The sequence below is a fragment of the Primulina huaijiensis genome, chromosome 6 (assembly GCF_012295235.1).
Source record: "Primulina huaijiensis isolate GDHJ02 chromosome 6, ASM1229523v2, whole genome shotgun sequence".
In the NCBI taxonomy this organism is placed as follows: domain Eukaryota; kingdom Viridiplantae; phylum Streptophyta; class Magnoliopsida; order Lamiales; family Gesneriaceae; genus Primulina; species Primulina huaijiensis.
In genome coordinates, this window is record NC_133311.1 from 12,709,722 (window position 1) to 12,722,965 (window position 13,244).

General features: G+C 34.4%; 1 protein-coding gene across 18 annotated transcripts; it reads right to left on the minus strand.

The window, feature by feature from the left end:
* Positions 1 to 1,752: 1,752 nt before the first annotated feature.
* Positions 1,753 to 5,246, minus strand: LOC140978757 (zinc finger BED domain-containing protein RICESLEEPER 2-like). 18 transcript variants are annotated; one of them, XR_012175615.1, is made up of 7 exons: positions 4,911 to 5,246; positions 2,736 to 4,774; positions 2,615 to 2,667; positions 2,458 to 2,523; positions 2,198 to 2,316; positions 2,041 to 2,121; positions 1,753 to 1,950 (listed from the first exon to the last, which is right to left on the minus strand). XR_012175615.1 is itself a non-coding variant. In XM_073443980.1 (5 exons), exons 2-3 carry the CDS (start codon positions 4,752 to 4,754, stop codon positions 2,626 to 2,628), a joined length of 2,061 nt encoding a protein of 686 aa, XP_073300081.1. In that variant the 5' UTR covers positions 4,755 to 4,774; positions 4,911 to 5,246; the 3' UTR covers positions 1,755 to 1,950; positions 2,458 to 2,493; positions 2,615 to 2,625. The 18 variants fall into 18 exon arrangements, 8 of the variants coding, with proteins under 8 accessions (XP_073300077.1, XP_073300081.1, XP_073300079.1 ...); XR_012175613.1 differs by having other exon boundaries at positions 1,754 to 1,950; positions 2,410 to 2,493; XR_012175614.1 differs by having other exon boundaries at positions 1,755 to 1,950; positions 2,458 to 2,493.
* Positions 5,247 to 13,244: the final 7,998 nt, after the last annotated feature.

The following is a 13,244-nucleotide window of genomic DNA, read 5'->3' on the forward strand; positions in this document are numbered from 1 at the left end:
TCGAATGATTTTTATTAATCATCGATCTTTTTTGAGTATAAGAAGTGGTGTTAACTGCTTCTGTCCAAAATCTTTGAGAAATACCAGAATCAGCTAGCATTGTTCTCGCTGCCTCCTTAAGAGTTCGATTTCTCTGTTTAGCTACACCATTCAGTTGTTGTGTTATTGTAGCAGAGAACTCATGCTTGATTCCTAAATTTTCAAGATATTGAGACAAAGGCTGATTGACAAATTCAGTTCATCGATCAGATCTTATTTTATCAATCCCGACTGATTTTTTTTTTAAAAGTCTTTTAAAGAGTTCGATCAGTTGTGAAACAGTTTGATCATTTGATTTTGGAAAGATGACTCAAGTAAATCTAGAGAAATCATCAACAATAAAAAAAGTGTATTTAATTCCCCCTAAGCGCATGACTGGTATTGGACCAAATAAGTCCATATACATAAGTTCTAAGCATCGAGTTGAAGATTTACTACCTTTATTTTTAAAAGAAGATCTAACCTGCTTCCCAAACTGACAAGCTGAACAAATTTTATCTTTTGAAAAATCACATTTGGGCAGACTAGTTACCATCTCGTGTTTGCTCAATTGTGCAATGGCTTTGAGGTTTAGATGGTTCAATCTTTTGTGTCACAGCCAGTTCTGAGATTGATCAGAAGTTACTAAGCAAACTGGCCTATCGGGTGGATTGCTCCAACTCACTTTGTATGTGTTTTCATATCTTTTTCCTATCATGATAAAATCACCAGTTGCATTTAAATGAACATGAATGCTTACTGAATTCAACTGAATGATCATTATCGCATAGTTGACTGATGATGATTAAGTTTTATTTAAAACTAGTAATACATCATTGATGATAATGTTATCATGGATAAGCTTACCCTTACCAACGGTTTTACCTTGTGAGGCATCACCAAAATTGATCTTAGGACCAGAGTATTTGATCAGTTGAGATATCAGTTTAGCGTTTCCAGTCATATGTCTTGAACATCCACTGTCCAAGTACCAGACTGAATTTTTGATCATACTTTGCTTGTATTCAGTTGTGATTTTGTACCACTGGTTGATGGTTTATCTTGGCTATCAAAGCCCGGAGCAGTCTTATCTCCAATTGGTTTTTACAGCCCTTGCATGTCAGTCAGTACAACTGACGACTTGTTCCAAGAATGGATTACTTCAGTCAGTTTAGAGTTTTCAGCTCTTAGCTTCTGAATCAATAAGTCACTTCCATTTTTTTTAGCTTTCAGCTTAGCAATCTTCTCTTTGACATTTAAGATCTCAACTGATTTAAGGCTATCAGCTGTGTCAGTTGAAGGATCATTTTGCTTTGCTTTGGCTTCCTCAAAGGAGATAGCTAGTTCGCAGTACTCATTTATCATGTCGTGCAGTGTTGAAATAAGCTCTTTTCGTGTAAAATCAGTTGTGCTAAAGTCAAATACTTGATCATTGTTAAACTCCAGTTCAGCATCATCACTCATGAGGCATTTCATCTCCTCTTCATCACTTGAGCTTAGGGTTGTAAACGAATCGAATCGAATCGAATTTTAAGAAATTTTGAGTATTCGAGCTCGAGCTCGAATCCGAATAAACATATTCAAAGCTCGATTCGAAACTCGAACTTTTATTATTTTCGATTCGAACTCGATTCAAACCGAGGCTCGAGTTCGAATTCGAATTCGATTCGAACTTTTCAAATACTAAATCGAATAATTCGAATCACTACTAAAAATGATGGTTTGTTTCATTGCTCAATTGTTATTCAAAAATATTAAAATGTATCACCTATCTACACCAAAAAAACAAGTATAACAAACCATTAAATATTAGTCCTCCTTGATTTCATTACACTTTTGAATCATCGATTTACAATTTTTCATCAAACAAAATATGTATCAAATTTCCAGTTAAGCCATTTCATCCAAACTTGAAGATCCTTCCTCAAATACCTGCACACAATAAAATTCGTATATTTTGTCTATTTGCATAAATACAGTAAACATGATAGAAAAAAAAAGATAATATATATAATTATTTACCTTCCAAAAGTTAAATATCAACACTATTTAACTATCAAACTTCAGCAAAATAGTTCAAAAGTCCATTCTTTCCTTAAATACCTGCATTCAAAAAATTCACATGTTTAATTTATTTATAAAAAACAGAAAAAAAAAGATAGTATACATAATTGTTTACCTCCCAAAATTTAAAGATCAACACTCTTCAACTATCAAAAGGCTATTATCAAGCAACATATAAGCTTGAACAATTTGAACTTCAACAAAATAATTACATCATATTCAACTCCTCAAATCCTACAATAACAAATTATATTTATAATGCATTTTCACTATTTGATGAAAATGTGAATACAGAATAATAATAAGATAGTTAATATGATTTCTTACCTTTCAAAACAAAAACATTTTAAACTACTTAAATATCAAAAGTCTAACCTCCCAGGATAATCAACTTATCAAGCAGTTACCATCCTGCATTTAAATAAAATAGTTACAGATTTTTTGCACGAGAAAAGCAAAGAAAATATACCAAAATGTGAGAGTAGCAACTAGCCAACATAATTAGTTATCTTCACATGTGAAATATACATACCATTAATGAGTTCAATCGACTGGTAACTCAATTGACTTGTGCTGTTTTTCAGCCTGCAATCAATAAAAATAAAACTTATGTAACAATGTACAAACTCGCTTAGAATTAGGAAAAAAAATACCTTCATCTTTCTCGCCACTCCATATCGCTTTCGACACCAATCTCCTCCACACATCAACATTTCCACAGTAGCAGGAGCTAAAGAAGCACGATACTTGTCAATAACACGACTCCCTGCACTAAATGTGGCCTCTGAAGCAACTGTGGTGATAGGTACAGCTAAAATATCTCTGGCCATGGAAGATAATATCGGAAATTTGTACACATTCAACTTCCACCAACTCAAAGAATCAAACTCTTCTTTTGGATCAAATTGATGACATCCTTCCTCCAAGAAAACATCCAACTCAGATTTTTCTGGTTGCACAGTTTCCATCTCTTTCAAACAAGAAGAAAATTCAAACCATCCTGATGATGAAGTAGTATTTTCTTCCACACTTCGACTCAATAGATTACTCCCTAGAGATTCTGAACCATTCTTTGATTCCTGGAGGTTTTCAATAGCACTTTCTGCATATTCCTTGTAAATATCATACAAAACTCTTCGAACAATCATAATATTATCTTGTGCATCTCCTGTCGAATAAAGTCCTGGGAAAGTAAATTCAAGCACTCGCATTTTACACCTTGGATCCAAAATAGAACCTATAGACATCAATAAATTGCACTCTTCCCAATATTTATCAAACTTACTTTTCATTTTTTGAACCATTTTACGAATAAACTCTTCTTCATCAAGGGATTTTTCATCTAAAACCATCTTTACTCGATAAACTTCATTCAAAAACAAATTGGAGGTGGGATATTCGGTTCCTGAAATTATCTTTGTAGCATCATAAAATACTTTTAAGATAGGAAACACCTTTTGTAATTTCTCCCAATCTTCCTCCATAGGACAATCAATATAACTTGGTTCTTGATCCTTAAATCTTGGAAAAACTTCTTTTAAAGATATCGCAACTTTCAGCATCTCATATGTTGAATTCCACCTAGTTTTGCAGTCGTAAATCAATTTCCTTTCATCTAACTTTAACTGCTTAATAATCTCAGCAAATTTAAGAAGCCTTGCATCTGTCCGCCTGATAAAATCAACACTTCGTCGAATGATATTAATTATATCCTTGATTTCATTTAGGCCATCTTGTGCAATAAGATTAAAAATATGGGCACAACACCTAACATGAAACAACTTTCCTCCACAAACTATATTATTTTTTATTCTAGAAAAATCTTCCTTCATATACTTAATTGCAGCATCATTCACACTTGCATTATCAACAGATACAGTGTACACCTTATTCTCAAGTCCCCATTCCCTTGCACACTTTATAACAGTATCGGATATTTGAGGGCCACAACGAGGAGAGGGGATATTAGCAAAACTAAGAACACGTTTGTTCAGTTTCCAATTCGAGTCAATCCAGTGTCCTGTGATTACCATATATTCGATTTTCTGATTCTTTGATTTCCACAAGTCTGTAGTCAAGCTAATATTTCTCACCGTCTTCAACACATTACACAACATTTTTTTCTCCATCTCATAGATCATGAAACAACTTTTTTTCGCAGTGGCTCGGGATACCCCAATCCACTCGGGCATTCCACGTCTACAAAACATGTTAAATCCTTCTTCTTCCAATATTGAAAAAGGGTGATCATGCATAAGAATCCATGTCGCTGCTGCCTCTTTCAAAAGTTCCATGCTGAATTTTCCATCATGGAATGGAGGTAAAGATGTTGGATTTACACCAATAGGAGTAAAAACAAGTTGTTGTTGTTTCATTTTATCTTCAAGCTTCTTCTTAGCCTCCAAATATTTACAACAATGGGATAAATGACGTTTCAGATGTGTTGTCGTACCTGATTTAATTTTCGCTAAATACATCCAGTAATGTTTGCACTGATATTTATCATCACCATTTGAGTCAACCACTTCAGTCATTTCTAACCATACACCGGACCTCTTCTGCCTTTTAGGTTTATGGAACATATTATCTTCTTCTTCCACGAGTAAATTTGCAGCATCCTCATTATTAATGGTTTGTTCAACTATCTCATCAAAACTTACAACTGGACTCATTCAATTTGCAATCGAACAAGCTGTTGCCATATTCAATAACTCGATAATCCATATCTTGTACAGACAATATTTTGAAATATCAAAAAAATTTGTATATCTTGTTAAATAATACTAGCATTTACGGGGTTTTACAAACTTGAACTCAAATAAAATTACCTCCAAAGATGATGCACAATAGAGTTGTGGAATCTTGATATATTTCACCAAATACCACAAACACAAAGAGGATGGAGAAAAATACGAAGATCTATGGTTAAAAATGCAGTACTTAAACAAAAAAACTAAAATAAAACCACAATGAGGAAGTGTATACCTTAATCGATGATGGAGCAACTGAGATATGAGATGAAGCAACTGATATTACAGAAAAGTCGAGAACTATCAGCGAAGATCTTGAATCTTGCAGAGAAGAAATATGAGCAGCGGCGGATTTGAAATGGTGAGAGAAAGATGAGAGAAACAAATTATTAGGGTTTTGACTTTTGAACAAACGTTGATNGTGTGTGTAATTAATAATATTTTATTTATTTTTTAAATATACTGCTAAGGTTCGCGAATAGTTCGCGAACAATCGAACAATATAATTTTAGCTCGAATTCGATTCGAAAAATATTCGAACATGTTCGAGTTCGGCTCGAATTCGAACCAAATATTATTCGAACCGGCTCGAAAAGTTCGTGAACGTGTTTAGTTCGTTTACACCCCTACTTGAGCTGCTTGAGCTCTCAGTTTCGGCTTGAGCTCTCAGTTTCGGATGCTTCATTGTCAGAGTCAGCCATTTTGACTTTTTTTCTTCTGCTACTAGAGCTTCATGCTTCTTCTTGGATGACTTCTTCTCATCCCTGAACATTCTTCTGTTCTCGAAGGGCTTTTTACCCTTCTCAACTGATCTCCTACTGTCTTTTTTGGTATTTTGACAGTCAGCAATAAAATGCCCGATCTTTCCACAGTTGAAGCACACATTAGGTTCCTACTTGGGTTCATTCCTATGATAAATCCTCTGAAAGGAGCCTTGATTCTTTCTCATGACTTTCCAAACTTTCTTACAAACAACGACATTGCATCATTGCTTAACTATTCTGCTGACTTTTAAGTTGAAATGATGGTTCCAGTTTCATTGCGCTTAGAGCAATTGTAATTGGTGGAACAGTTGGCTCGCCTTCTTTGGTTTACATCTCAAATTCGTAGGCTTTCAGATCTGCAAATAGATCATGTAATTCTACCTTGTTCATTTCCTTAGATTTCCTCATGGCCATGGTCTTAACATCCCACTCCTTGGGAATGCCACGCATAACTTTCAAGACAATCTCTTTATTTGAGTGCACTCTTCCAAGTGCATTCAATTCATGCACTATGTTGCTGACTCTTTCATCAAAGTCATTCATCGATTCTCTTGCTTTCATTTTGATATTGTCAAATTTCTGAACAGCAACTGACAGCTTGTTTTCCTTCGTCTACTCATTTCCTTCTCATAATTGAATCAGCTTCTCCCAAATTTCTTTAGCTGATTTACACATTTTGATTTTGCTAAATGTGTTTTTGTCCTGAGTTTTATACAAGATGTCTTTGGCCATATTGTCCAAGTTAGCTTTTATTTTGTCTTTTGAGGTCCAATCATCTCGTGGCTTCTCTATCCGATGTGGTGCTTCATCGGTCAAAGCAACAGCGGTCCATCTGTGATGACATACCACATGTCATCATCTTGAGCAGCTAGATGAGCTTTCATTATTATCTTTCAATCATCAACCTCTTCCCTGGAGAATATGGGAATATTTTTGAAAGAAGACATGAGGATCTGTATTAGTTTGAGTGTTTGAAAGTATTCAACACAAGATTAACCGCTCTGATACCATTTGATAGGATTGGTTAAGGTAGTTGAAGTGTTTAGAAGGGGGGAGAGATTGAATAAACACTTAGGATTTTTGTACTCTTTTCAATTATGTGAATCAGTTCTTTGAGTAACTGATCCTAGAATCTTGTTTGTCTATATAGATCAGTCAACTGATAGTAGTGTGAAATAAGACTGAAATATAGATTGAATAATTAGTGTAAACTGAAATGGTAACTGAAATGAACACGAGAGTTTTTATTGATGTTCGGAACTTCAAATGCTCCTTTACGTTACTCCTTCTATCACGAGGATATGATTTCACTAAAAGACTTTGATATATTACAAAATTGATTGTAATAATCCACTTCAGTTGGTCTTACATACTACCAAACTGAAACTCTTAGTTTAATCAACCCTTTTACAATAATAAACTGAAAATGCTCTAACTTGTAGCCTGAATGCTACTGATAAATACAATGAATGTAGAGCTTGAGTGTGCGATCTGTAAGTTTATAAAATACTTGTGAAAAGTATCACAACTTGATTGAAGATTGTAGTTTGATTGCTTTGTGTGTGTTTACTTGTAGTCACTAGCCTTCTTCAACTGATTCAATCAGTTATATATATTATTCGATGTCAACGGTCGTATTAAATGCATTTAATGAAAATTTAATGACAAATGTCCTCTGAATCGTCGTGTAGTTATTTTATCTGATAGTAGTACGAAGTATTCACAGTGTTCTGTTTTGATTCATCTGTTTTGATTTGGTACGACATGTCAGTCAGTCTGTTGATACTTCAACTGATGATGTTTCCAACTGATTAGAAGTCAACTGATCAGTCGATTAGTTTAGCTAGACATTATCAGTTCTAACTGATGTCCTATCAGTTACGAATTCTTCAGTTGATAAGGTTTTTCCAGTTCATGTAGAACGAGGTTTTCAGTTACGATTACACAAATGTTCGATCAATTAGATTCTTCAGTTCTCTTCTTGATTTATTTGTCAAACTCTGAAACTTATAATATTTCAACAAAAATGATCACGAAACACATTAAAAGTTACTGCATATTCTATACTCGTGCTTAGGTGATTCAACCAACTAAAATAAAAATAAAGGTTGCTCTATTTTGAGACTAGCATATGATATATTGTAAACCACATTTCATTGGAAGGAACATGGAGATGTTCTATCATACATGATGAGTCCTCATACTACTTTCGGCCGAATAGAAACACATAACCTTAAAATATTTTGCGTCATTTTAAAAATAAAACATCCAACTATATTTGAAAATCAAAGAAAAATAGTTCAAATCGTAAAATCGTCAAATGTTTTACCAAACCTAAAAACATTATTTGAAAAGTATAGCTCATACTATCAACCTCTCAAAAACCACTAATAATCATGATAAAAATCATAAAATATCTTTAACATAACTTAAAATCATAATTCATAAACAAGTGCGGAAAACTAGAAGCGCTGGTCCTCGGGTTATGTGCACCTTCAGTCCAGTCAGATCATCCATCAAGACCTCCATTATCATTATTATCATAATCATCTGCATCAATCACACCTAGTGAGTCTAAAGACTCAACACACCATAATCTTAATAACAAAATAATACGTATACAGATCACATACAACAGTGAAAATACTTATATTTAAAATATCATTTTCATAATCGTGCATAACATAACCACAAACATTTTCATAAATATTTCATAAAGATGCATAAACTTAAAACAATAACATTTTCATATCATCATAAACATATTCATATTCGTATCCATATCGATATTCATATTCATATTCATATCCATATTCATACTCATATTCGTTTTCGTTGAATTCAGATCGTTAATTTTGACTCGTATTCCTATTCGTATTGGGCGAAAGATTCATCTACATATAACCACAGTACTGGGCAGCGGGGACATCAGCGACACTATCACCCTTCAACTGAGCCTTGGCCTACGTATTAACATATCATCGTATTCGTATCAATAGAAATACGATCGTCGGGCTCCCACTAGGCTTTCTCCCTCACGATATCTCCAACATATCATCGTATTAGTCACAATTACTTCACTTCTTTCAACGTTTCGTATTCTCGTCACTTTCTAAAATTAAACATACACGTAACGTTTTTCTTTTAAAACCAAACATGCAATATATCTTTTATTGTTATCGTTTTATCATTAAAATTCCATGAACATTTAAAATAAACGTTTTAACATATTAAATCATAAAAATCCATAACCATTTAAAATAACATTTTAACATATAAAAATCTATAAACATTTAAAATAACATTTTAACATATAAAAATCCATAAAAATTTAAAATAATCATATTAGTATATAAAACAACATTCATGACACACTGCCATGACATTTACTAATTTTTTAGTGTAAAATTACCGTTTTACTCCTATACGTAAAATTTCACGTTTTTGACATTTTATTAATTCCGTTGACTCTAGACCATCTCAAATAATTATTTAAGCTTACATTAATTTTCTCATATTTTTATTTGGCTTAAATCGATGAATTTTAAATTAATATTTAAATGTGACATATTAATGCGTTTTAATCTCGAATTAAACCAAACTATAATATAAAATTCTCTTATTAAAAATTTAAATTTTTAATAATTATTTGGCCCTCGTGAACCATGACTCGACCCACGTGAGCCATGTTTTGAATTTTTAAACCATTAAAACACAAAACCGAACCCTTCCCTTAACCCTCGAGACAACTTCGATTTTCACCTAGCCACACCCGAGCCACCTCGAGCTGATCCCTGAAAAGCCCCTCTAGGAATCCTCCTAGACTCTTAGAACCCATAGCACTCAAACCTAGCCCAATAACCGAAGCCACAACATAAGCTACAGAAACAATCGAGAAACCCACCTAGTCGACCCTTGAGCCATGTTCGTTTTTCTCGAGCCAAGCTCGAACCCTCTTGAGCCAACCTCAAACAAGACCCCCTATGGACCCTATTGGACCCTTAGAACCCTTAGGAACCGATCCTAAGCTCGAGCCGCAACCACAGCAACAGAACATGCCATGGCCGAGACTCCCCTCATGCTAGGACTCTACGTTTGGCTTGCTATGACCCCAACCACTGGACCAGACCCTGACCCAGCCCCTTGTGCACCCTCTTAGGACCCTAGCCACTTGACCTAGCCCATCCAAAGCCCTCTGGCCGAGCCCCTTAACCCTCTATGCAAGCTGCACACCGCGCACCTACATGTGCTTCACGAGTTGCTAGGTCTCCTTCCGAGCCCTGGTGCCCGAGTCTTCGTGTGCCTAGGACTCTTTCCCTGATCTAGGCATGACCCTAGCCCAGCTGTGGTCTAGCCAAGCCAAGCCATGCACCAAGTTTCCCCCTTAACCCGACCCTTGACTCACAAACACGTGAATAATGATTCCAGCTTATTCGGTTTATGTTGCAGCGTGTCTCGTGTCTTCTAGGACTCTTTAGAACATGCAAAAACAACCCTTAAACCTTTCCTAATCATGGCAGCCCCTTAGGTACATGTAATTCATGTTTTTGGATCAAAATACATGTTTTAAAAATCATATAAGATGCATTTACGAAAATCTTCAAATGTGCCACTTATTTTCATGCAATTTCATACATAAATACATAATATGGTGTGATGATGAGTAAAGGAAAGAATATGACATGCCTTTGCGTATTTAACGCACGATTAAACATTGACGATTGCGAATAACGGCGACGAACAACCTTGGCTTGAAATCCTTGCTATTTTCGAAACTTACTCCTTGAAATATTGTGTATGTGCCGTGTCTTGAGAGGAAGAAGGAGTCTTGTTAATTATTGGGGGAGGGAGGCGTGAGTTTGTAGGCTTAATGGGGGTGATTAGCACTTTAAATAATAATTATAATACTAATGGTAGCTTAGACCCATTAACAAGGTTAATTAGACCCATTAGCACATAATTAAAATATTTTGAGTAGAAAAGTTCGTGAATTTATTAGCCGGGTTGCCAACACGTTCGTATTTTTCTTATTATTTTCAAAAATAAGAAAAAACATCAATCATATTTTTAAAAAAATTATTTAATAAAGTTATTTTCCATTTTTCAGCCATCGGTCTCCGTTCCTCGATCGCAACTCGAATAACCTTTAAAAATTACATTTTAATGCAACCATGTAGAAAAGTATATTTTAAACATGTCAATATGCACATTATGTTTAATTTATGTTATTAAAACAATTAATTGAAATACACAAGGAATTTAATAACTTGTATGCATGTGGTTCGCGTGTACCTTCAAATTTTCTGGGCGTTACAAATCTGTATTTATTTTTGTACACCATTAGTCCTTACAACCCGAGAAAACATAAAGGCTCTATGTGCTATTGCTATATTTTGACTCGTTTATCTGCTCTGCGAGGGTCATCTCGTGGCGAGGTTTGGTGTAGTATGGACATATGTAGGAGCCAATAGTAGGGGAATCACAACTTACCTATGGATTTGGATATCCTATGTAATCTGAAGAGTTAATAATACAAAGAATCTCTGCCAGAGTATGAGATGTGATTTAGGGTAAAGTGGTTCAATAGTTGCGCTTGCAATGCCACTATAATCACTGAAAGATACAACACATGATTATCGAATTCATACGCAACTCTCGATATATCAATGACTGTAGATTCAATCAGGATATATGAGATGAAATAACCATACTGTACGCTAACCATATCTTACTGGTTCTTGCATGCACTATCAGTGATACTAATCATGGGCCGATGTTAATAGGAGCTCTTATCATGAATCAATGGGTATAATTAGAGATAAGTTCTAATTTTCTTATGATCAAAGAGTTGATTCATAAAATGAGGCTAATTAGGGTAAGCCAGTATAATAGACATGTTTTCTCAAATTACATTAGTTGTGAACACATAACTATTTACAGATGAGTTATCATATGATGATTGTAATGAACAACCCTCCTCAGACTTTTCAAGTGGTTATCACTTATCGAGTGGATTAAGTCTGCGGTTATGGTTGTAGAACATTAGTACTTTAACCCGAGATAACATACATGATCTGCATACTAGTGATGCACTTTGACTCATTTACTGACTCCGTGAAGGTGATCATCAAGTGGCGATATTGAGTATAGTTTCAAATCACATAGAAGCTGATGCATTGTATTCGGGGATTCACCGCTCACATATGGGTGTGAATATTTTATGTGATCTGATAAGTTAATAATGCAAGAAATATTTGATTTGAGTATGATTTGTGCTTTAAGGAAAAGATTTTTCTTAGTTGTACACATGATGTGTCTATGCTACTCAAAGATACATCACATTATTATTAAATTTTTTGCAACTCTCCATATATAAATGGTTGCAGATTTATCGGGATTTATATGTTGAAGGGATCTTACTATATGCTGACCATAACCTGTTGGTTATTGCAAACATTATCAGTGATAGATAGGGGCCATGGGGCGATGCTACTAGATGCTCTGACTATGATTCGATGGGTGCAATCAGAACTGAGTTATAATGTTCTTGTGAACAAGTGGTGCACAAAATTGGGCTAACAAGGTACGTAAGTCCGTACAAGAGATAAATGTTATCTCGAATCATATGAATTGTGAACTCATTGCTAGTTGTATCCATGAACTATTGATGGTCACACAAGTAATGAATTCTATGTTTCCATTGAGATAGTAAAATTTAAGGAGTTAAATTTGGTGATTTAGTTTGATGGAGATCAAACAAATGATTTATAAAGATGTTTATAAGTGTATTATATATTTAGAATTTATGGAAGTTAGCATGACTGCTAATTTTTTTGGAGAGTGCAACTACCTAATTTACTAAAGGAGTTCGAAAATATCTGGCTGCTAAAAATGAATCAGTGGACTATTTTGACCTTTGTAATATTCATTTACTATCATAATAACGAGTTTTATACTCTCGTTAGATCGGTGATGTCTGATCGTCGATTGAGATTTTGATGAAATCACAATCATGAATTATTTCCAAAAAGGACTATTACGGCTTAATACTGGATAGTTGGAGTCGAGCGTAAATCGATAAAGGTTAATAATCTAAACATTCTAAGAATGAAGTTAAAATTTTAAACTTCTATTACGTATTGAATGCGAGAAAATGATACACCAACATGGATGCCTTATTGAATGTGGCTTCTTAATAGGAGATGGTTTCACTTATCTCATAGTATACACTTAGACAACCACATACATATATGCTACCTACTTGGTTTGGACGAGATACACGGAAAACCATTAGATCGAAAGTCGTGGCTCCAAGATCACTTTGGCGTTGTTCCATCCTATTTGGTTAGTAGTATTGTTTTATTATTACATTTTTTTCAGAAGTTTTGGCTTAGACTCCTGATAATTTTTTTTTCCTTTTTTTGAAAAAAAACACCACCCTGGTCAGGGTAGGGTTTGTACATGCTCCTAGTAATTGTAGGTTTCGTTTTTTTCAACAGAAGTTGCTTTAAAAAAAGAACAAAAACCTAAGACCACATGATTTGCAGTGTGTTAATATGAGATCATATTGTACGATTTGTTAATGTTAAATTGAAGTACATTATTCAAACTTCTTTCATGCAAACTATAGCACTGAACAACAAAAACA